The 23,378-nt window shown below is 41.5% G+C and overlaps 2 protein-coding genes and 1 long non-coding RNA gene across 3 annotated transcripts; 1 reads left to right on the top strand and 2 right to left on the bottom strand.

Annotated features, from left to right (window-relative positions):
• Positions 1-47: 47 nt before the first annotated feature.
• LOC311256692 (BICD family-like cargo adapter 2) lies at positions 48-17,682 on the top strand. Its single transcript, XM_084351955.1, has 10 exons — positions 48-508; positions 3,142-3,357; positions 8,690-8,809; positions 10,002-10,148; positions 10,627-10,809; positions 12,152-12,316; positions 13,698-13,775; positions 14,986-15,098; positions 15,372-15,492; positions 16,515-17,682. The coding sequence occupies exons 1-10, from the start codon at positions 257-259 to the stop codon at positions 16,761-16,763; spliced, it is 1,644 nt and encodes a 547-aa protein (XP_084208081.1). The 5' UTR covers positions 48-256; the 3' UTR covers positions 16,764-17,682.
• On the bottom strand, positions 15,655-16,595 carry LOC311256693. Its single transcript, XR_014622519.1, has 2 exons — positions 16,505-16,595; positions 15,655-15,870 (listed from the first exon to the last, which is right to left on the bottom strand). It is a non-coding gene; the product is annotated as an uncharacterized lncRNA (long non-coding RNA).
• A 944-nt stretch (positions 17,683-18,626) lies between the features above and the next one.
• Positions 18,627-23,195, bottom strand: LOC311256691 (WD repeat-containing protein on Y chromosome-like). Its single transcript, XM_084351954.1, has one exon. It carries the CDS (start codon positions 23,089-23,091, stop codon positions 19,897-19,899), a length of 3,195 nt encoding a protein of 1,064 aa, XP_084208080.1. The 5' UTR covers positions 23,092-23,195; the 3' UTR covers positions 18,627-19,896.
• Between the last annotated feature and the right edge of the window lie 183 nt (positions 23,196-23,378).

Genomic DNA, 23,378 nt, shown 5'->3' with positions numbered 1-23,378 from the left:
TGGGGTGGTGACAGCGGCTCAGGTGACTGAAGGAAACTCCCCCTGGAGACAGACAGACAGACATCTGCTGCTGACAGACGGACGGAGCAGCCTGTCCTCGCTGTGGAGCTCCAACCTGCAGCTTCACCCACAGACAGCAGCAACACTCAGCCATGGATGGACAACTTCTTCACACGTGTGTCTCTGTGTCTTTGCTTTAAAAAACACACTATTTATTATATAGATCATCATTCGGGAGGCTTGAGTTAACTCGGATATGAGTATGGATCGACTGGATGAATGGGGCTTCAAGTCCAAGACTATGGACCTGGAGGAGGATTTCTACTTTGACTACGGAGCCGAGGAAATAACAGATTATCAAGACCCCAGTGAACTTGTGGCTGCTTTGAAACAAAAGGAGGAAGAGGTTATTTTGGCAGCTCAGCTGGGAAACGCGTTGCTCCTGGAAAACCGACAGCTGAAAGACCAGAGCGACAAACTTCATGAACAATACGCGGACAAGCTGGAGGTAAGACGGGTCTATAAGCTCCTTTTTAGCGGTGATATACGGTGTGAAATGAAGCTTTTACATGATGTATGTGTTGTTGAGGACGCGGTTTCTGCCAATAATTGAAGGGGGCGGTGAAAATGAGGCTAAATGAAGTTTCCTGTCGAGTAAATTCAATTAATACGCATTAAAATATCGACTTTAAAGCCACTTTGTGAACCGGAATAGATAATTTTGTAATATTTCTTCAACAACGTGTTCATTAAGATCATTGTTATTCAGAAATGTATGGTAACTATATGACTAATACACCCATTTGGCAGCTTCATTGTTGTTATACGTCCAGATGACAACTTTAGATATAATAGAGAGCAAATATTTGACTTCCTGACCATAAAGATGGAGAAAGTACACATGAATGTTGTGACAGACAATAGGTCAGCAGCCTAATGATTATTATCTTGTTTGATTAATTTAATTTTCTAACTCCCCGGAGCCCAAAGTGATGTCTTCAGATAGCTTGTCTCTGTCCAGTTACAGTCCAAAACCTAAAGGCTCTGTATTTACTATCATAAATGACGAAGAAAAGCCTCACTTTTAAAGGAGCACTACGTAGTTTTAGGGAAGACGATTTAATCAGAAGAGAAAGATCTTCACTGGCTGATTTTTACTTTTTTTTTTATGCCTGAACAAACTAAATAAACAAAGTCACTTTGTTTTCGTGACTGAATAAACAAACTGACCTTAAAGGACAACACAGTGTCATACTGTTTTACTTTGTTTATATGTGGCGGACCCTGCCACCTTTCTAGCTTCAAACAGTGTTTTGGGGACCTTATTTTCCTCTGAGAACAGCTTGTTTATTCAGTTATGGAAAAAATAAATATTTTTGAGTTGGTATTACGACCTCATTAATGTAAGAGTCTAAAATTGCCCCTTTAATCAAATGTTGGACATTTTTGTTGAAGAACTGGAGGCCGCTATGATAAATGACCGGCTTCCAGGACGACACACAAGTTCCTCAGAGCCAGTCCCTTTAACTAAAACTATCAATGAATGTGTAGGAACAACAGTTTTGACTTTCTGATGTATTTTGTGTCAAAGCATATTTAGCATGCTAACCAGCTAGCACGATCCAGGTCCAAAATACCGGTGTTAGCAGTGTAAACAACATGTTTACACTGCTGGCAGCAGTTAGCGATTACTTTGATGATATGCTGCTCCCTTTTTATTCAACAGGTAGCCAACTCTTACATATTAATTACATTGAAAATCTAATGTAAGTATATCAGATATTTATTGAAAATCTACTGTAAAGGTATATACACAAGTGCATTTCTCAACACAGGAGAAAAGGTGGGAAAACAGTGTTTTTCTTCATTTAAAGGTGCTGTTTGTAAGAAATCATCCTAAAGCGTCAGTATTTGACGAGTTGGGAGTGAGACTCAAAAATCAACTTTTCTTACAAAAAGGACCTTTAGATCACATGCAATAAGATATTGCGATAATCTCAATTGTTTAAAAAATAAACCTCTAAATCTCAGGAGCACCGATGTGATCAATGAAAATGTTTATTTGCGCTTGACAGTCACAAATAGTCGCACCCTGGAGCCCCGATTCACATTTATTAGCGAAAACAGGCAGAAGAGTTTGTTCCACATGATTTTATTGCTGCTAAAGTTTCCTCAGTGGGATCAGGGTCACTGTACTCTCTTTCTTTTGTGTTATTTGTTTGACGACAAAAGCTTTTCTAGCTTACGTCTAATGAAATGTGTCTCAGACGAGTTATCTTCACAGGTTGTGTAACAACTTGGCGACCTGCTGCTGTAGAAGCAAACCTATATGGCTCCAACTCTTTTTGAGGCATCAGCAAATTTCGTTATGTAACACAGGGTGAGAACTGCAGTTAATGTGTCTGCGTGTGACTTAGTGACGGGCCTCCAAATTTAATAAATACCTACAAAACGGCAACCTTGCAGCAGTGAAGCAAGAGGCAGCAGGTGAAATGAGGTCGTCTGCAGACTTTTACATGTTTGTCTTGGTTGTGAAGCCTCCTGCACACCTGAGCGGTTACGACAGACTAAATGATGGCCCCATTGCTGTTCTCAAGGTGAAGGCTGCTGACGTCTCCTTCAGATGTTCGGTCTTTAATCTTATCAGGTGCGACTAAATCACGGAGTCAGGACAAACTGTAGACACAGTGGTTCACTTTTCAAAGTACAATAAACATGTGGCAAAGACTTATCTGCCCAGAGACAGATCCACACGTTGATAAATATTTATACTTGTAAGGAATGTCAAGATGCAACTAACGACTGTTGTACTCATGAATAATCTGCTGATTACTTTCTCAATTAATCGATTAATCATTTAGTGAAAAAAAGTGATAGATTCCCAATTTTGATGACAGATAGTTTCGACTCTATAAAAACAGATTAGATGACATAAATACTTCAATTTTCTATGAGCCTTTTCAACTCTGAATCAGACTTTCTGGCACATGTTGTCACTCGGATTCCTTTTCAAAATAAAACATCATCACTCTAACATCCTGTTGCCAGTAAGGATCATTTCCTTGCATCATAATTTCCTTATAAGCAGCTCGTGTTGAATTACTGTAACGGATCAACATCAATCTTTCCTCCCCTGTGTAGGAGCTGGAGCAGGGCAGGCATGAGCTGCGGCAGAAGCTGGAGGGCTGCCAGTCCCAGTGGGAGAGCCAGGTGGGCGACCTGGAGAGGGATGTGAGGGAGCTGAGCGCCCAGGTGGAGCGGCTCACCCAGGCCCTCAGCGAGGCCGAGCGGGACAAGAGTCGAGCCCAGCTGGAGCACGGCGAGCACACGCAGAGGCTCCGGGAGCAGCTCAACACTGTGAGTCCCACACATTGAGATGTCGGTTGTTTGAGTTTAATGTCTGCATCACATTAACTGAAGGGTTTTTTAAGGCTATATAAAGGTCCAGTGTGTAGAATTTACATCTAGCAGTGAGGTTGCAGATTGCAGCAACAAGGCGGCGGACTCCATGGAAGAGGACCCACTCCCTCTGTAGAGTTAAACAACTTATTCTTCTTCTGCTTTTGAAGCACCTTTCAAAAAGAGAGTCTATCTATGGGTTGTGGACAAAACTAGAAAAAAAAATTCTTTTATGTGGACATGAAAAACAACAAAAACAAAACAACTAGCTAACAAAAAAACAAAAGTTGCCACGGTATCAGCCAAGGATTTCCCAATCAAACATAATAACTATAGAGCTTGGTTCAAAGAAGGCCTCTTGGCTGCGACAGGTAACTGAGCCTCTGTGAAACAAACACCTGAGCCGTGGATCCAAAGCTGCAGCTCTGAGTCAAAGCAGATAAGACGAGCTGTCACCCAATCCTGAAACTCGATGTTCTTTGCAGGTATCAGTCTGACTCAGTCTAATCTGCAGAAGGCCAAACTCTCAGGCTGTTTATAGACTCACACTTTACGGAGGAAGGCTGCGACAAAACACTTACTGGTAAAAAGTTTTTCGTCTGAGCAGGAGAGGCGTGAGTGGAGTTTGAAAAGGTCGTAGTTATGAAACAAAATCTGAGTTGTTGGTTTCAGGCAAATGATCCGTGCCACTGTGGAGCAGAATGGAAATGATATGTAAACAAGAGAGGGAGGGAAAGTAGTGCCATGATTTACATTTACATTGATGGCATTTAGCAGACGCTTTGGTCCAAAGCGACTTACAGTTCAGTATCTTGCCCAAGGACACTGACATGCAGACCAGAGGAATCAAACCAGCGACCTTCCGATAACAAGACGCTGGCTCTGCCCCTGAGGCACAGCTGCCCATGATTTGATTTTGGATGTAGGAAAGAAGGAGTTGAACGTAGAAAAGACCTGGAAGATGCATGTTTGTTGATTAAGCGGAAAAGAATTCAACACATGAGATTAGAGAGAAGATAGAAAATTAATCCGCGTCTATTTTTGTAATCATTAAGTCAGTTTTTACCAAAATTCCAAATATGTGTGACTCCAGCTTCTTCCAATGTGAGGATTTTCTGCTTTTATCTGTTTCGTATCATTGTGAACTGAATGACTTTGAGTCTTGGTCGAACAAGACAAAATATGTGAAGTCTTCACCTTGGACTTGAGAAAACTGTGACTGGCATTTTTCACTTTTTTCTACATTTTACTTTTCTCGAGACAAAAATGTGCAGATGAATCGAATATGACATACGAGCTCATTTTAATCTGTGCAACCAGATCCAGTTTACTCATTAACATGACGTTAACTTTTAACTGAGTGCGTAGATACTCGTGTGACGTAATGGACAAAAAAAAAAAAAGCTGGCAACAAAAGCTGACTCAAGTCATTATCAGACTTTTTGAATCGCATATTTATGATCTTCATAGTTGCATCTGAAGGAAACACTGGGAGGGAAATCAAACTGGTGACATAACGTATAACCTTTTATCTGTTATAACAAGGAGGAGCTGATTGAATCACACTGCTGGACAACCTTGAGTGTTTTTCCAGCCTGAGAAAGTGGGGCATGTTTCGCTGAACATGACAGTCGTGAGGTCGTTACGTTACACATGACAGATTTCTGAGCAAATTGAACAGTGAAACTGAGCTCACGAAGTTAAAAATGAATCCAGATAGCAGTGTGCTCCCTCCCATGAGTCAAGGTCCGCAGAATAAGGAACTATGTGCGTCTTTTCTCTCAGTGTCGTCAGGCTGAAGGACTTTCTGAGGCAAACAGACTCCCTAGAAGTTCAGGAAAAAGTCAATTTAGATAAAAGGTGCTATCTCTGCCTCTTACGGCTGCTGAGGGAGGAGGAAGTGGAGAAAATGTTTAATTTGGCTGCCTGGCATTAGGACATGGGCGACTCTGGACTCTGCGTGGTTGTAAAAGCCGGAGAAGAGAGCGAATGTGTGTGAAGAAGCTTCATGTCTGACGCGGTGACGGTTGCTGTCGCTTCTGTTGTGGTGAGTTGTGTGTTTGTGATCATGTGTGTTTGTACAGGCACTCCCACAGATATGAACGGAACAGAAGGCTGTGCTCTGTGTGTCCTGATCGGGCTTTGGTAGGCCGGTAATTACAGTACGTTTACTCTGTAAAATGGCTGAAATTAGTGAAAAATGCCTTTGGGTCTTTAAGTGCCTTGATTTATCTAAAAAACAGCACAAAACCCAAAGATATACATAAGAAAATCAGCAAATATCCACATATTTTGCTCGTAAACAATGTTTGAACCAGGAAAAATTGGCACTTTTGCTTCATTCAGACATTTAACTGATTTACAAAACATTTCTGGATGATCAACTAATCATTTCAGCTCTTTTCAGATTTTTGTATAGTTAATTTATGCCCTAATGTAGTCTTTTTCTGCCTCTTGTGGATTGTTAGTCTACTCATAATGAAGAGGCTGAAACTCTATATCCTAACTGTGAGAGTGTAACCAGAGCATGACAGGAATCTGGAGGAGGGTGTCGGTATCGAACCGCAGAAACCTGAACGAGAGAAAAAAATTAATCGTGTTTACCAGCAACAGAAACAGAAAAGCAAAGCAAAGCTCTGATGTGAGTGGAAAGATTTCGCTGTGACTCTCCATCCTGGTGCCTTTAAGGGAAGCGGCTACATGAAAACAATGTTGACGTGTGCCAGACGGTCACATGGTTCAGAGCTGAATGTTTGGACAGTTGCGGGAAAGGAGGTGTTAAAATATCAGGGAGTGGTGAGTGATGTCAGGATGTTTTTATTTCGATTGCATTACACGTGGTGTCGTTCCTGGAACTGAAACATAACATGAGAACTTTTAATGAGCCTGTGTTGTGTCCGATGGATTCACTGACTCAATGATCGTTTATTACTTGACTCAGTTTCTGAAGAAATACTGAAAGAAAAAGAAAAATTACATTGAGACATTTTGCTGGTTTAGTTTGACTCTTGTGCAAGAAAAGTTTCAACACATCAACATTATCAGTGTTTTAGAAATCGGCAGATAAACACTTCTGCTGGACAAGAAATGCCTAACTGGAAAAGGGAGTCTGATTATTTTAGAAGATAAGCAGGAAATGTTGATAATATTAAGTTTGTTTCTTATAAAATATGCCGAAAGGTGAGTTCAGGACATCGGTTTGGACCTGCGTCAAGTAAAAGGGAAAAAAAAGAAAAATTACATTACATTACTATGAAATTAAAGTTCACTTCAAAGTGTTTACAGGTCTTGTGCCTAAGTTGCATTGTGGGTAATGCAGGCACCACCTTTTGAAAAACACCAGTTATAATTTCCACAACTTCACAGTGACATCTTCAAATATCTTGTTTTTCGATCATCAATTTTCTACTGATTGATTAATTGACTAAATGTTGTATCTGTACTTGTTTGTTTTTTTTGACATTTCATAATAAATGTCTAAATGCAGCCCAGATTTTTGGTCCACCTCATAAACTACTTTTCTTCTCTGTTACCTCTCAACCTCCTGCTCTCCACCTTGTGTCACATGATCACCCTCCCTGGCTGTGGATCACTCTGTGTCATTGGGACGACTGTGACGAATCTCTCACTGTAGATTTCTGTTATTGTAAAAGGAAGAGGCCTGAGTTGAGGCGAGCCCCCGTGACCTCTGCTCCCTCTGCCAGCATCAGGCAGCTCACAGACAAAAACACAAAGACAATATACATCAGGCAGAGATATAAATCTTTCATTTGCTCCTTTTGATGTTGCCCCTCATACCCAAACATCCCATCATCCCAGGGGAGAGCCGTCTTTTCTGTGCGCTCCCTGAGGGGCTCGGCTGTAGCTTGGGTAGTCAGCTGTTAGATACCTCGGTGTTTGGACTGAGGCTTGTGGGGGCCGTGTGAGGGGATATCATCTTTGTGTCTCTTCCAAATGGAGCGTCCTCCATCCACTCCTGTTTTGGTGATTCTCAGTGGGTCGCTGCCTCTTTTGTGGAAGGGGGCCCGTGTTGACAAGATAATTCAGCAATAATGACGACCCCCCCCCTCCCTCATCATAGTGTGTCTGCATGCTATGTTTTGTCTTTGCCCATCAGTGCCGGCTTTACTATTGTCACACACACACACTTCCCACTAATTTTAGCCATCACCCCTGCCTCACTTCCTCTCCACGCTCCTGCAGACACGTACACACAAGCTGTCTCCTCTGCGCGACCCTCATGACGTCCAAGTTTACCCTCCGCAGCATTGTTGTCTAATGTGGCATGATGATGTCACAGACAAGACCAAGATGCCCTCCGCTCCATCTGCCGCGGCGGCCGGCCTTTCATCTTGTATTATGTGGTTGTGATGGGACCTGACAGGGGCCCGCCGAACTGCTGAGTAAGGGGAACTGAGGCTCCCAGACCAGGATGAGGGGGTGGGGTGGAGTGGATTGGGAGGCGGATTGGTCGGTGCGATCACTTGGGCTTCGAAGTGGCACCACAGCTCACCAAATAACCATGAGTTTTAGTTTTGTAAAGTTTAAAACTCATCTTGTGTTTTGAGAAACTAGCTGTATTTCTGAAGAAGTAGAACGCTGAGAGCATAAATGAGAAATCATTATTTTACACGTAATGTGACATGTGGTCTGTTTATTATTGGCTGATTTCTTCTGTGCTTTTGATGGATCGGTGATCAGGAGACATGTTGCTTCCTGTTCACTTAAAGAAGTGGTTTCCAGTGGTTTTAGTGTGTGACCTGTTAAAAATCTGTTTTTATTACTCCTTTAATCATCTTGTGGCTCCTCAGTTTTGATCTTCAGACCCTGGTGGGAGCTTGAGAAAATGTTTTAACCTTGAGCAGTTCTTCCAGCAAACCATCTCTCATCCTCCTTGTGCTGCATGGCCCGCAGCACACTGAGCACATGTTTAATTTCAGTCACCTAATCCCCACCTTTCAGGCAGGTATCACATAATGCTTCATCTCATCTGGGTCTAGATTACAGGATTTTACCGGATATATATTTTGGTTATTTTTAGATTCAAGATTGTGGTCTCAATTCTCTTAAAGCTCAGGCCCGAGGCGAGCTTTGTGCTGGAGTTGACTGATATGATTCCACTTTTCTTGGTTGGAGTTTGATTTCTGGCTGGGTGAACTTTTGTAACCCCCTCCTCATGTCTAAACCTGAACGAAATGCACCTGCAAATTCAAAAGCCACATCCCTCTTTTCTTTCACTCCACTTTTGAATCTCATGCGTTTGTGTTTTCTCTCTGATTTGTGTGTGTAGGCGATGGAGGTGGAGAGAGCCATGTCCAGTGAGCTGCAGGCTCTCAAGCAGGAGCTCCAACAGAAAGGAAGCGCCAACAGGCCGCAGGATGAGGAGCTGATCAGTGCCATGAGGGAGCAGGTAACTAACTGAACTGTGTACGCAACCAAAGCTAATCCCAAGTGTAACTGCTAAAAGGATGGTCAAGTTGACTTTTTCCAGTCTTGAGATCATCATGTACTCACACGTACAGAATGACCCGAACACACTGCACCAGCATGTTTTCTTATTATATTTCCTGTCAACAGTGTCAAGACAAAAAATCTTACGGTGAAAAGTTGAAAAGTGGTAACAGAAGAAACAATGTGGACATATAAAGGAAGCCAATCAAAATAAAATAAGACAAATCATTAAGAAAAAGTAAAAAATGCAAAGATGGGTCAGTGCATTTTCACAATAAAATACTAAAGTTTACTTCCTTCTCTGTATCTTTCTTTCTTTATGTTTAAATAATTAGACCAAACGTCACAGAATCTCCCTCAATAATTATTGTCGATTATACTGTAGATTTGGAAGATGCTATAGTCTCATTAATTTAAAGATTCATATTTTCAAAAGTGAAGTGTCCTTTTTTTTTCCATAAAGCATGTTTAGGTGTTATATAAATACTGTGAAAGTACTAAAACACTCAATCCACAGAGAAATACACACAGCCCGTAATCAGAAACTCTGCTTTTAAACAAGCCGTCAGGACTAAAGTGATACAGCCTCGCCCCTAGCATGATCGTGGTTGCAAATACATTGGCAGTGCTGATGCGGATGCATGATGGGCAGTGCCTGCTCAGGCCTGTGAGAGCTGACCAATCAGAGCAGATTGGCCCCTTAAAGAGACAGGCACTAAAACAGAGCAGTCAGACAGAGGGTGAATAGAGGTGCTGCAGCCCTGGACAGGATGAGAACAGTAATGTTTTTTTTAACATTTAAGCTTGTAAACACCAAAAATGAGCATAAAATGGGACTTTAAACCATTCAGCAAAAATCTACAACAGTTGATAAAGCCTCCCAGTGCAAGTCCAAGTTCTTGTTTGGATATACGTATACTAAACAAAGTAATATTCCCACATTGAATGACAGGAAGTACCTGCTTGATTTTTACACTTCCGACAGTTTTATTTATTTTTAGGGAAAACTTTCTGAAATATTTGCTGCACCTCTCCAAACATTGGTGGATTGATAGGCTGTGATCCAAGACAAAAGTGGGAGTAAGTCAGAGAAGACATAACTTTATTGTCATAATTAAAATGTGTGTGTGTGTGTGTGTGTGTGTTTTCAGGTGCTGCGTCTCACCCAGAAGGAGCAGGTGCTTGAGGAGCGTTTGGAGAGTGTGTGTCAAGAAAACACAGAGCTGAGGGCGAATTTGGCCTCTTTACACACACGCCTGGCTCTGCATGACCAACTCAACCAGCAGCAAAGCCAGCAGGTACATACACAAGCTCATGAAACACACACACAGACAAGGCAGCACCACACAGCTCAGTGCGGTTTGATGAATGAATGAATGAAAGAACAACAAAGGGATTTTCTGCTCCGGGTCTGACAGCCTGGGTTTCGGCGGGATTGTGGAAAGCATTGCTAAACAATCAGCTCATCCCCTTCATTGTAACCTTGACCCGCAAATCTGGATTCCACTCATGTTCGTTTGGTTTCTGGTTGGGCTGCAGGAATCTGGCACGTCAGGATTTCTCTCGCACTGAATGCAGAGTAAATAATTACACAAGTGTCTCATGACAGCTTGCACACATGGCCTTGGGTAAAATCGCTGCTATGTATTCATATTAATGTCTTGTTAAAAAAATCTTTATAATGGTGTCTAATCTTTCTCTGTGTCATATGTTGTACTTTTTTGTACCTGCAGGTTTTGTCTTTATGTTCATGTATGCCCCTCCTTGTGTTTTCAGCTCGCTGAGGCGTTGCAGGAGGTTGAGGTGGTGCGGGGACGCTCACAGCAGCTGCAGGCCCAGGTGGAGGAGCTTCAGGAGGAGGTGTCGCTGCAGGAAGCCAGGAGCCACGGAGATGCCTCCCTGCTGTCCGAGCTTGAGAGCAGCCTGGAGACGGCAGAGCTGGGAGTCAGCAGGGAAGAGGTACTAAAGCAGATGTTGAAACCTGTAGCCAAAGTCTGATAAAGCTTCTCAAAATGAGCCACATTGTTGCACTGGGTGACCTTTCCAGAAGTACTCAGTAGAGCACTAAATGTGTATGTATCCGCAACTGAAAATAGCTCCCACCAATACAAGATATGTATGCAAAACTGCCAGAAATACATTGGTCTACTTGCTTAGTGCCTTTATAATGTTCATGACTTGCTTTTAGACAATTTACACTAATTCCATTGGGTGAATGTTTTTGTTTCCAACATAGAATTAAATATATGATGAGAGAGGATTTTATCCATAACCAACCATCTTAAATGCTCTGATAGATGCCTCATGATGCAAAGTCATTATACAACACAACAGACACAACCAGCCTCAACCACAAGGCAGAGAGGCTGTGAATCAAACTCGGTACTGTAACTGACAGGAACAGCAGAACAGTTTAGTTTGGGAGCGGCTGCACTGACTTTATCTCCACGCTGTGGTTGGCAAGTGTTCGTTTTATGGTTTGTTCTATTGTTGTTCTGCCTACAGTGATTCATGTCTGTTTTGAGGGGAAATTGTTTTCCTGCGATGACTGGAAACGAGAATATTGTACAGTAGCGACACCAGAGAAACATCATCTATAGGCAACATGTATAAATGTGGTTGTAGTGAGAGGAACATGCTGACAGAACATTTTGTGCAAGTTCTCTTTGACAGTGTGACTTGTGTGTGATGTGAGGACGTACACTGCGAGGAGAAGGTGTGAACTTTCAAAGTGAAAACGCCACAAAGAAATATTAGATGAGACTTGTTGCAGGAGTTTGAATTATGTCTGAGAGGAAAAGGAAAACTGTCTTCTAATTCTCACTCTCTGCTGTTATTGTTTTGTTCCAGCAGGAAAGTGTGATGTTTGACTGCACTCATGAGTCACTCACTACATTTCCTGTTTGTCAAAGCCACATTATAGAAGAGTTTCCTTGTGTTACAGCTTTCAACACAATTACACCTGTGTCTGTGAACTTATCTCATCTGATATCACGCCTACTGTATGAAAACTAACCTTTCAGATATCTTGAGTTATCATGAGATCAGCCTCATCATGTGATTTATTTGACTCAAGGATGTTAGATAAAGTGAGGTAATGCTTATGTAAATACCTGACGAAAAAGAGACCATGTGGCTGAAATTAAATACTTTGTTTTGACCCAGCCATTTGTCATGTTTTTATCAAAACATCTGAAACATTAGCTTTTTAAATGTAGCACAGATATACAATAGCAGCCCCTAAGCTATACCAATTGTTTTGTGAGAGTAACTCAACGCTCTATGTCTCCTCTCTTGTTAGATGAAGCAAGAAATGGGCTCCATCCTTCAGTTACTGCACCCGCTGACCCAGGAACTGAGCAGCCCGGGGAGGTCGGGGGTCGTAGATCAACAGGAGGACCTGCAGGCCATGCTGCACCAGCTGAAGGGAGTGGCCCAAACTCTGGCTCAGGCATCCAGCCCTCAGGTGAGCGCTAGTCATGCAGAATGAGAAAGTGGGACAGGAGAGGAAATGCAAAACAAAGGACCGACCTTGTTCGGTGGAATCAAAGGCGCAGAGTCAACTTTAAGGTTGGGCATTCACAAGAAAACAGAGGCTTTGTTTACATGAAAATGAATAATCCAGATACCAACAGGTGCAGGGTCGTCCACCAAAACACTGGTTGTCATCTGCTTTAAAGATATTTGAAATAGTAGGAAGGACTTTATTAGTTATAATCTAGGCCACAGAGCAGGTAAAATAATGCAGAGTCATGATGAGGATGGGAAACGATCACTGACATCTGGACTGACAAGACCAGACGGGGTGCAGCTTCCGCACTGTTGCTGCTTGCAAACAGAAACAGCGTAAATTATTATTATTATTTAATCAGGTGAAAAATTATTCTTTCAAGGCAGTTTTTAAAATCATTAGATTTGTGTCATTATACGAAACATATAGATAATATTTATATCCCTACGTGCATTTTTGGATACAGCCACTAGGGATCTCAGTGAGCCGTGTGAACGAACACAAACTGCGCCATTGGTTGGGACAAAAGGAGGACAGGAAGAGTAACACTTTAGCTTCTATATCTTATCACATACGTTTAGCTATAGGGCTCTTTATCCATCTAGATTGTTTTGATGTGAGTTGAGTTTTGGAGATTTCAGCTGTGGAGATGTCATGACCTGGTTACTCAAGATATCACGGTATCATTGCACAGAGGACAGCGTGCATCTACTCATAGATGAGAGGCTAGCAACCTAACAAACACTGTCACAAGCACTTTTTTTGTCGCTTTGTGCTCCACAAGTGTCATCTTACACCAAAACAGTCTAGATGAATAAATAAATAGCACCACAGGTAAGAACTAGGATGTTGTGGTGGACTGTCCCTGTGAGAAAAGAAGACATTTTATTAGCATATGTGTTTTTTTTACTATTATCTTCACTACTGCACAAAAAGCTCACATCATGGATCCAGAGAGAAGCCTTTCATATACCACATTCATTAATTTATTCACAGTTAGTCTATCTACCCCCTAGTGGCATTTCGAGGCACATTGAACCATGCTGAAGAAGTGTGTGTCCTTGTTGAATTGTTGTAACTGAGAGCTTACATGCTTTACTAAGCCTCTATTTGCCACAAGCGAACATATATAACTGTTCAGTTGTGTCTCGTGGCGTTTGTGTTCCACTCAGATCAGTAACAGGCGTTTATCACTGTAACTTAATATTCCCGCTCGCCCCTTCCTCTCCTCGGAGCGCCATGCAAATAGGCCAACGCCACAGAAACTCCTTTTGGTGTAAACCTCTGTGAAACGCACGGACGACACCTAATCTCTCTGTTAACGTCTCTGTCCCAGGAGCTGAATCGAGCCTTTGTCGACAGGACGGTTGATCAGTGTGGGAATCCGAGTGTGGCGCAGGAGCTGAGAGATCAGGTAACGCAGTGATGAACGGACGCATCTGTCAGGAAGGAGCAGCGCCCATAGAGGCCCATTATTTGTCAGTACTGAACTTGCTGCTGTCACTGCAATCCATGTTAGTGTTACAGACAGATTCAGTGACCTTTGAGAACATTTTTACTGGAGCTACTGTATATTTTCAAGTTTGATCCTTATCGCCTCAAAATGACTGTTTGCTACCAATACAGTGCGTGACTTGGAAAGGTTTTTCAATTCATTTTAAATTCAGTACATACATACATACATTTTTTTTTTTATTGAATTAAAAATTGAGTTTCCATCTGATAAAGCTCAGGATAGACAGACACAGCCAACACAAGCTTCTCCTCCATTTTCTGGATTACCAGGGTGACGGGAGACAAGTCTGACCGATCTAATATATGATTGGTTGCCAGTGACGCCACTAGTGCCTTTCGGAAAAGTTGGGAGATTTTCACCTCAAAGCGCTCGGAGGGGATGCACAAAAAACACATTTACATCTTTGTGTCCAAAAAACCTTGAAAGACTAACAACACTGTTAAATGCCAACCAAAGATATGTTGAAACTTTACATTTCTTTAGGTTCAGTTTCATTTGATGTTGTGACAATGCTGTGCTTATGCTCTGTTTATGTTAAGGCACAAAAACCCCTTGGTTAGGGCTAGGAAAGGGTCTTGTTTTGGCTTAAAATACCTCTTTTTGTAGACTGGCAATGTCCTGACATCTTGTTAAAAGCTCCCGGTTTTGTGGCCACAAATATGGCTGGAAATTGTCTCAAGGTCACCTTAAAAATATTCAGTGGGTGTTGGGCTTAGAAATGGTGAAACACAGTCCTTACCGTTGCAAACTCCTCCACCTCCCAACATGAAAGTCAACTCAGATGGATTGTGAATGTAATAGGAAACTAATGGTAGAAATGTCAGTATGGTACACATGACACATACAAATGTCAACGTGTTGTATGGTTCGCAGAAACATTAGTTACCAACATTTTAATTTTGCGCTTGGACTGATTTTATTACGTTTCAATCTCAAGCTGTCTCTGTCAAGGAATCCAAAGACTAAAAGTAATAATATAGAATATTTCAAAGGGATAGGAATTATTGTTATTTGTCATTCGAAGGCAGAAACCAATGTCTTGTGTCTTAAAGATATATACTGTTGGTTTCACACGGTGGTTAAAGGAGTTCATTCCTTCCTCCTGCAGAACGTCCAGCTGCAGCAGGAAAACGCTGAGCTGAGGCAGAAGCTGCAGCGCGTACAGGAGCAGGCTGACGTCGCCCAACAGGCCATCAGAGACCGAGATGAAGCCATAGCCAAGTGAGAAGCAATTTTTTTTTTCAATATTCTCAGTATAAATAATAATGATATCCAATGTATTAAGATTCATCTACATGTTTGTTGTACAAGAGCAGCTATTATTGATTTTTATCTATGACAATTCTGTATATGTTTGGTTAAAAATCAAATATTTACTGTCATTTCTAACAAAGAGCCATAATTCATTGTTTTCTCGAAGAAAGCTACTTGGAGTTTGACTTTCTGGTATTTTTACTGTCATGTGACTGAAGAGATTTCATCTTTTCTTGGTAGGAAAAACCTGATGGAGGCAGAGTTGGTGAGAAGTAAAAATGACATGATGTCTCTGAACAACCAGTTATTAGAAGCCATCCAACGTAAACTGGAGCTGTCGCAGGAGCTGGAGGCCTGGCAGGTAGGATCCCACCCAGTCTACTGTGTCCTAAACCACCTTAAATCGTATCTTGTGCTGTCTCTTTCCTACAAACTGCTTTGGATCTGAAACCCCTAATCAATACATTTGATTTACACCTTTAAAATCTGCATCACAACTGATGAAAAATCACTTTTTGAGGCGTGCTGTCTGCAGTTTTAGTGATAATTTGACAAGCTGGGAAAAGGGAAGTATCTCAGTTTGGCGTCCTCAGCGGGGGGTCAGGGACAGACACAGCCGTATCTCTCTCAGCGTTGTCATTTTGGAGGGGAATGAGCACCAGGTGTCTCTTTCTCTGAGTCCTTCTGCTGCTGAGTCGCTATGCCAAGCTGAGCCATCTGCCGGAGGGTCTGATCGCTCCTGTATTAGATAATATAATGCAGACAATACTTGAACGAAAAGGATGATTAATTTTGTGGAGAAGTCACATTTGTCAGCTGATATATGGATGAAACCATAATCAGTTGTCCTGTTGTAGTTGGATTTCTAATACAGTTTCATTTTATCACAAACATTCATTTCACTGGACAAGAAGGGCATGAGCTAATGTAATCTGAAAACTGAGTAACTAAAGCTGTTTGATAAATGTAATGGAGTTGAAGTATAAAGTTACTACTTTTACTAGTTACTTTGAAATGAAAATACTAAAGTAAAATCCAAGTATGCCAAATTTGTGCCTCTTCAAATATGTACTATTTCTACCGAATTTCTGCAGTACTTATACAGTAAATGTACTTGGTTGCATTGCACCACTGTGTCATGTTGATGTGTTCTTTAATAGTTTTTGGACAAAGTTACAGTATATCAGTGATTGACTACACAGACAATACTTGTCAGTAGGAACAATTTATCGTTGGTTTGATCTTTTCGTGGGATTTGTTGTTGTTTGTTTAATGATATAAGGGCAGTGTTTATGCCTGGTCTTGCCCAACATGAGACACCAGCCTGAGTCCCTGCATCTCAGACTTCCTGCTCATTTCCTCTTCCTCCCCACCTTTCCTCAGGACGACATCCAGATCATCATCAACCAGCAGCTCAGGTCGCAGCAACAGTCGGAGCTTCCTCAGAAGAAGTCCACCTCAAACGGCATTTCCTTCTTCCGCAGACCTAGCAAGACGTCCTCCACCTGGACGCGTCAGCCCTCCACCTCGTCGTCCTCCTCCATCTGGAGTTCAGACGCTAATCAAGACAAAAACCAATCCCCCTGGAGGGACTGGTTAAGACGGGGGAAAGGAGCACAGTATGACAAATAATGGACAATGAGCACTGAGGAGAGGTTAGAGTGCAGCTTCCTGAACATCATGTAAGTTGAAAAGAAGCCATAAAGACACTTTTAACTCAGTGATGAACAACAGAGCCACGTCAGACAAAGACTTTTGAAATAGACACTTACCTGCACACATTTCACTGAGAGGCTGAGCCTTCCTAAAATTTAAACTGTGGCTACCTGGAACACTAACATTTTCACAGAATTGCATTCAAAGGTTTGCTTGAGCCTGTAAATATTGTGCCTTATTTTGTAATATTGTGAATGTCTCTGACTTAATATGGTGTATATGATAGGTGCAAAACAGTGGAGAGTATTTGTTCAGATTATTTAAAGTCACAGATCAAAGAGAAGTAAACGCTCAAACTGTTGTTTTGTAATCGTACTGAAATCAAGTTGGATGTGAGTTTCACTTTTTTACAGTCGGTTTTTCTCACAAGCTAAATATGTAAAAAAAAAAGAAAAAAACTTTGTCAAGTTGATTGTAAAAGAAACACTGAATGTTCAATTAGTAAGCTGTTATTTTGTGTAATTTCATTTGCATTTGTTTTGTTTTTTTAGTAAAAAAACAAATTTGTTCTCTGAATGAGGACTTGGTGTGCTTCATGTCACGTGCATGTGTTCTGTGACTCAGTGTTTATTATTAAAGCTGCTTAGTAAGAAAATTGTGTACGAAATACTATATTGATCCGTGAAGGGGAAATTGGGTACATTACATTTGCTCCTACTAGAACAGAAATATCCCACTATAGAGAGATTATAAGAAATTATAAATAGAAAGATCGAATAAGAGATAAGAGTAAGTAAAAACAGAATAATAAAAAAGTACTAACATGAAAAAAATAACAAAAACAAATGTGCATTTAAACTATAATATGTGAGAACTGTATTTATATACATATAGAAATAGAAATACTACTAGAAATAGAGATATAATGATATGTACCTCGTACTACACTATAACTATAACTGACTCAGCCAAACTCACTGACCACAACTGGAATGATTGCTGGTTAATTAAATAAAAACATCTGTTTGTGTTATTTTACTCGATGTAACCTAGTTATAGAAAACAAATACTGTATCACTCTTGTAACTTCTTTTCTACTCATGTCCCACTTTGTACAATTAAGATAATTTAATCATTGAAACAATACAAAGAGATCTGGAAATTGTCTTCAGCTTAGAGAGAAATGAGGGATTTTCTCATGTACAACATCAAAACACAGCTCTGGCCCCTGAGTTGTCCAAAGTCATGAGTACAAATACTGCAGATATACTTAATGTACAGAGCCTTAAGAAAGTAATCAACCTCCTTGACATTTCAGATATTTTGTGCTGTTGTATATTACAGATTTTAATTATGTTATTGAAAATAAATTGCAGAGATCTATTTTACGGGGTTTAGAGTTACATTTTAATTGCCATGAAGCGACCATCTCATATCTATAGTGGCAGACTGAAAAGGTTAAAGATCAACAGTGGTGGTACAATGATTACTTCAAATGCTTTGCAAAACCCACATACTAACCTTTAAATGAATTTTGTCACAAATTATTTTCAAGACACTTCTCAGATATCTGCTTTAGTGTATTTAACTACTTTATTCATTTCTTATAAAATTGTGACTTAAGGGGAAATGTAGGTGCCCTCTGAGTCCCAAGTACTCACTAAACAGGTGATAAAGGATAGAAGCTGTGCCTAAACATGCTTGTTTACAGAATCAGAATCTTTTTATATCAATTTGTTGTTTGTCAAGTAAGTTTTCTTTCACATAAACGAAGCAGACCAATCCCATGTGTCTTTTTTACAAGAACAACATTCCAGGGAATATTATATTTTTGTTGTAAACAAATATGGATTTTGTACTACAGGGATTACTCACAACTATTTATTATCAAGTAGTTCCTGATTAATTCTTCACCTGTTCCTCTGTTAATACTCATTTTTTGTGCATACATTATTATTAAGTGATACCAGTTTAATTGCTTGTAGTATAACTATTGTTAATGTCATTATTTTATACAATATTAATTCAGAAATGTTGTTGATTTCAATTAATATTTATTTATTTGTTTGTCATAATTCTTTCTTGCCGGCACCAGATGCATTCATCCGGCCCACATACTGCGTGAAACGATGAAGATCTAATCTGATCCCAGATCAGGCAAATGGGAGCGGACCGCCCAAGTGCCCTTATTCCACACAGTATGTGAGCCAAATTAGGGTTTCTGGTAGAGTTTTGCTATCTGGGTTCCTTATGAGGACCACTTTACCCAGATAGCAAAGTTGTTGTGTCCCACATCGGGCCCACACTAGACACATTTATCCAGTCCACATGTGGGTCGGATAAATGTGTCTACTACAATTTTGCTATCTGTGTTTGGTCCATACACAGAGAAGGTGCTGCCTATGCTGGTGGACATCGTATGAGGACCTTTTGATGTGTCTCTCTACTAAATCCTGAGTGCACGTCCATTATTGGAGCTAGTCTGCTTCAAATGTGGAGAGACTGTCAGGGGAGAGCTTTGTTTAAGGTCAGTGCCAGCACTGATGACCTGGGTATGATGCAGTCATGGCTTGGCATCTGTTTTTTTTTTAAATCGTTACGAATTGTGGGCGAACCGGGGCACCCGGAGTAAACCCTACAGGAACCCTTCCATATTTGGACATCATTTGGTTCACATTTATCCAGTCCACATGTGGGTCGGATAAATGTGTCTACTACAATTTTGCTATCTGTGTTTGGTCCATACACAGAGAAGGTGCTGCCTATGCTGGTGGACATCGTATAAGGACCTTTTGATGTGTCTCTCTACTAAATCCTGAGTGCACGTCCATAATTGGAGTGCCAGCACTGATGACCTGGGTATGATGCAGTCATGGATTGGCATCTGTTTTTTTTTTAAATCGTTACGAATTGTGGGCGAACCGGGGCACCCGGAGTAAACCCTACAGGATCCCTTTCCATATTTGGACATCATTTGCCAATGCCAATGCCAGTGACTGGAACTGATGGTCGTGGTTGTTGGACGTGGTGAGAGGGCCGCAACTTTTAATGCCTTCCCTGCCTGAAACTTGCTGAAGTCTTTGTTGTGTGGCCTGTGGTGGGCGGGGTCTCAGGTGGATGTGGCTTCAACTGGGTCTGCTGCCCTATGAGCTGAACCCCTTTCAGTGATGGGTGGTAAGCGTACATGCTTCGATGTGTGATCAGACCTGTGCTGCATGTCAGGTGATCTCTTCGCAGCATGATTGTGGTCTGTGGTAAGCCAGGTTTGAGGTGGATGTGGCTTTAAGTAGGTCGAATGTTGTGTGTATGGCTTGTATAAATGCGGTGGTATTCGGTCAGACCCTTGTCTGTCTGGCAGGCTTTCTGGTGGACATGGTATGAGGACATTGTCTTCTAATATGTTTGTCTCGAGTACACGTTCATATTTAGTACTGTCTGGAGATACTGCCAGAGCAGAGCTTTGTCCCAGATGAGTCACACGTCTCCTGCGGGACGTCTTTTGTGGAGGTTGCACATATTTACTCTTGGCCGCTTCTATGTCTTTGTCAAGTTCTGACCTAATCATTTTTGCTTCATTACATTTGGCAAATAACACACCAGTACTATATTTCTGAGGCCAAATTCTGTTAAATTCATCATAGTCTGGTATTGGTGAAATGCGTGTCTTTTGGAAATCAAATTCGCTTTCTTCCTGCTCCTCCTCGTCCGAATCCTCCTCAGGGCAGAGTTGCATATCATCTTTCCCAAAGACACCCATGCACATGCCTTTATTTGTCCATTGACGTACATTGCAGTCCAACCCTGCAGTAATTATGTTGTTACCAGCAGGGTCACATTCAACACTCACCACTGCTGTGGGGTGAGATTGCCAGGACTCTAACAGGGGAGGGGGACACAATGACACACGCCATCCACTTGTGTCCTCAAAAGGTCCATTGCCTGCCTGTCTTTCAAACCCAAATCTCTGAATGTCCCACAGACAGATCCTTCCGGTACTATCCCCAGTCAATAGTATCTGTTCGTTGACATCACTTGACATGGTTGTAATGACTGCTGCATCATCCTTCACTGCCCTGAACTTTCCTAACAAACCACCCGTGCAAACAACAGACCAGGCATGGATGTAGCCATCAGCAGAGGTCAGCAGTGTGGCTGTGTCAGCCTTGGCCTCCCTGGTCTTGAGACATATAATAAGAGGGCCGATAGTCACATCATTCCCAGTCCGAGCTGTAGATTTTATTGACTTTGTCCTAGTGCCCTTACATGTACTTTGACTGTTCTGCACAGGCAGAATCCCTCTAAGGCCTTGATCGTTTTCATCTGCCATTCGTGTTCGAGGGCTCATACTGGCATCAATCCAGCAGAGAACATTGCCATTGTCGTGATCCCAGATAATGATATTTCCACTGCTAGAGGTGGTAATGAGCCTATCTCCGTGCACATCCATTGAGGAAATGTCATTTAGGTAAGGATGTTTCAAAAATCTGTTTTCAAATCCTTCAATATCCAGGTCAAAAATGACCTCAGAGTCCCTTCCAGACACAAACACCCTATCTTTTATGCAGACAATAGCTGTTACGTACTTTTGCACGGTAACAGGGTGAACCGACAGCTCTTTTCCATTACTGAAGTTCCACCGTCTCACTTTCCCATCCTTGAAAACCGTGATGAGGCTTTGCTGCTGTCCATCAAATGACATTAATGTGCGCCCGTTAGTGTTGTCTGGAATGACTTTGAACTGCATGACAGCATTTCCAGTTAAGATATCCCACACTGTCACCACACCGTTTTGGCAACAAGAGATGACCCGTTTGAAAAAGCTGTGATAGAGAGTACAGCACAGGGGCTTTTCATGGGATGTTAACGATTCATGAAAAACATCTGTTCCTTTTCCCAGGCATTTTGTTATATCTGAGTTAGCTAGGACTAACTCATTGTTGTGTATGTTATAACACATACTAGTGATTGGGGACTGTCCAATGTTCTCAACCTGGATGCTTTGCCTGCACAGCCAGCCAATCTCAGACCAGACACGTACATTTTTGTCCTCGGACAAACTGATGACTATTTGGTCTTTAATATTGTACATAAGGTTGGTAATGGGTTTGTCATGTCCTTTTAACGTCTCTATGCATATCGTATGGTTGGGAAACCACACCCGCAATGAGCCATCTGTACCACCAGTCACCAGTTGTTTAGCTGCAGGGGCGTATTCAGCACAGGTGAAAAAATCATAAATACCCTCGCTCATGAAGATTTCTGTAAAAACTTCGGTTCCAGTTGGCTGGGGTAGAGCAATGACGACCATTCTCTTGAATGTTTTACCGCAGACGGCAACTGAGTGAAGTGACGGAAAGTATCGGATCTGATTGCAAGCATCATTAAAGATGGAGACTTTTATGCACTGGTAGTCGCTTGAGTTTTGGTTTAGCAGGGCTGAAACATAAACTGTTGGATATTTCTGCAGAGAGACTTTCTCGAATGCCTCCTTGCAGAAGAGGTCATTTTTCTTTACCTTGTGGGAGATAAACACGGTCAGAAATCCTGCTATATCACCAATGGAAAACACTGCTTTAGTGCCATTGGACCAGTAGTTCATAGCACTCACTTTGCCGTCCTCTACTACCAAAGAGTGTATCATTTCAATATGTGAAGGGAGAAAACGGCAGTTATAGAAAAACAGCTCCCTAGTGAAATTGGAGATGACCAGCTGTCGTAGTTCTCTGATGTACACCATATCAACAACATAAATTTTCTTGATGTGTGAGAAAGGAAGTGTATTTTCCCTTTCCCATAATGATATTTTGCGTGAGATCTCAAACATGTCTGTCCAGATGTTGAGGGTGCCGTTTGAGGTCAGGGAGAGGTATTGACCTTGCTTGTAGGGCCTGATGACATCTCGAAAGTCAGCACTGTAGTGTTTTTCCGTATCTTCCTTCAAGGGCAAAAATACCATACCAATGGTTGGTACCTGACAATCCTCAGGTACCCTTTGGAAAGATTTTGGAAAGGAGTGATGTATATAGTCCATAGCCTCATATGCCTCGATCTTTCTCAGCCGGAAGGATATCAGCTCGTCCAGGTTCACAGTTCCATTACAGCCTGAGTCAATCTGTGTGTGAAGCGCAGTGAGTTCGTCTTCACTCGCTGAACTGTACAGTTTCTTCATTACTTCACAAAATTCCTGCTTGTCCAAACCTTTGCCACCGTCAGCACCTGCCTCTTTAAATAATCTCACAATCTCTGGGAAATCCTTTGCAGAGAACATTTTTTCTGTCTTCTTAGGGCTGTCGTCTGCCTCCATATCTGCGTGTCTTTCCAATTTTTACCTTGCTATCACCAATTAACGTATTTACCCTTCGAGGATTAATAACGTTATCTGTCTGTCTGTCTATCGATCGATTGATCTAAGAGTAAAAATCGATTGTCTTAGGACGGAGGATGTTAGTTAACTAGTGTTGTTGTTGAAATGAGAACTCAAAACAAATTTACAGTAAAAGAACACTTTATATCAAAGAAAGCTTTGATCTTTTGACAAAGAACAAAGCTTTGACAAAGATCAAAGCAAAACCGAATGTGGACGGTCACGGC

Source organism: Pagrus pagrus (genome assembly GCF_965226575.1).
Source record: "Pagrus pagrus genome assembly, chromosome: 4".
NCBI lineage: Eukaryota > Metazoa > Chordata > Actinopteri > Spariformes > Sparidae > Pagrus > Pagrus pagrus.
Note: the sequence above shows the minus strand (reverse complement) of the source record. Positions and strands in the feature narration are given on the sequence as shown.

Bases quoted from the DNA above. Each gene is read 5' to 3' on its own strand.
- LOC311256692 (XM_084351955.1), top strand. From the start codon at position 257: ATGAGTATGGATCGACTGGATGAATGGGGCTTCAAGTCCAAGACTATG. The intron at 3,358-8,689 runs GTGAGTCCCACA...TTGTGTGTGTAG, and splicing joins TCCGGGAGCAGCTCAACACT to GCGATGGAGGTGGAGAGAGC. The intron at 13,776-14,985 runs GTAACGCAGTGA...TTCCTCCTGCAG, and splicing joins CGCAGGAGCTGAGAGATCAG to AACGTCCAGCTGCAGCAGGA.
- LOC311256691 (XM_084351954.1), bottom strand. From the start codon at position 23,091: ATGGAGGCAGACGACAGCCCTAAGAAGACAGAAAAAATGTTCTCTGCA.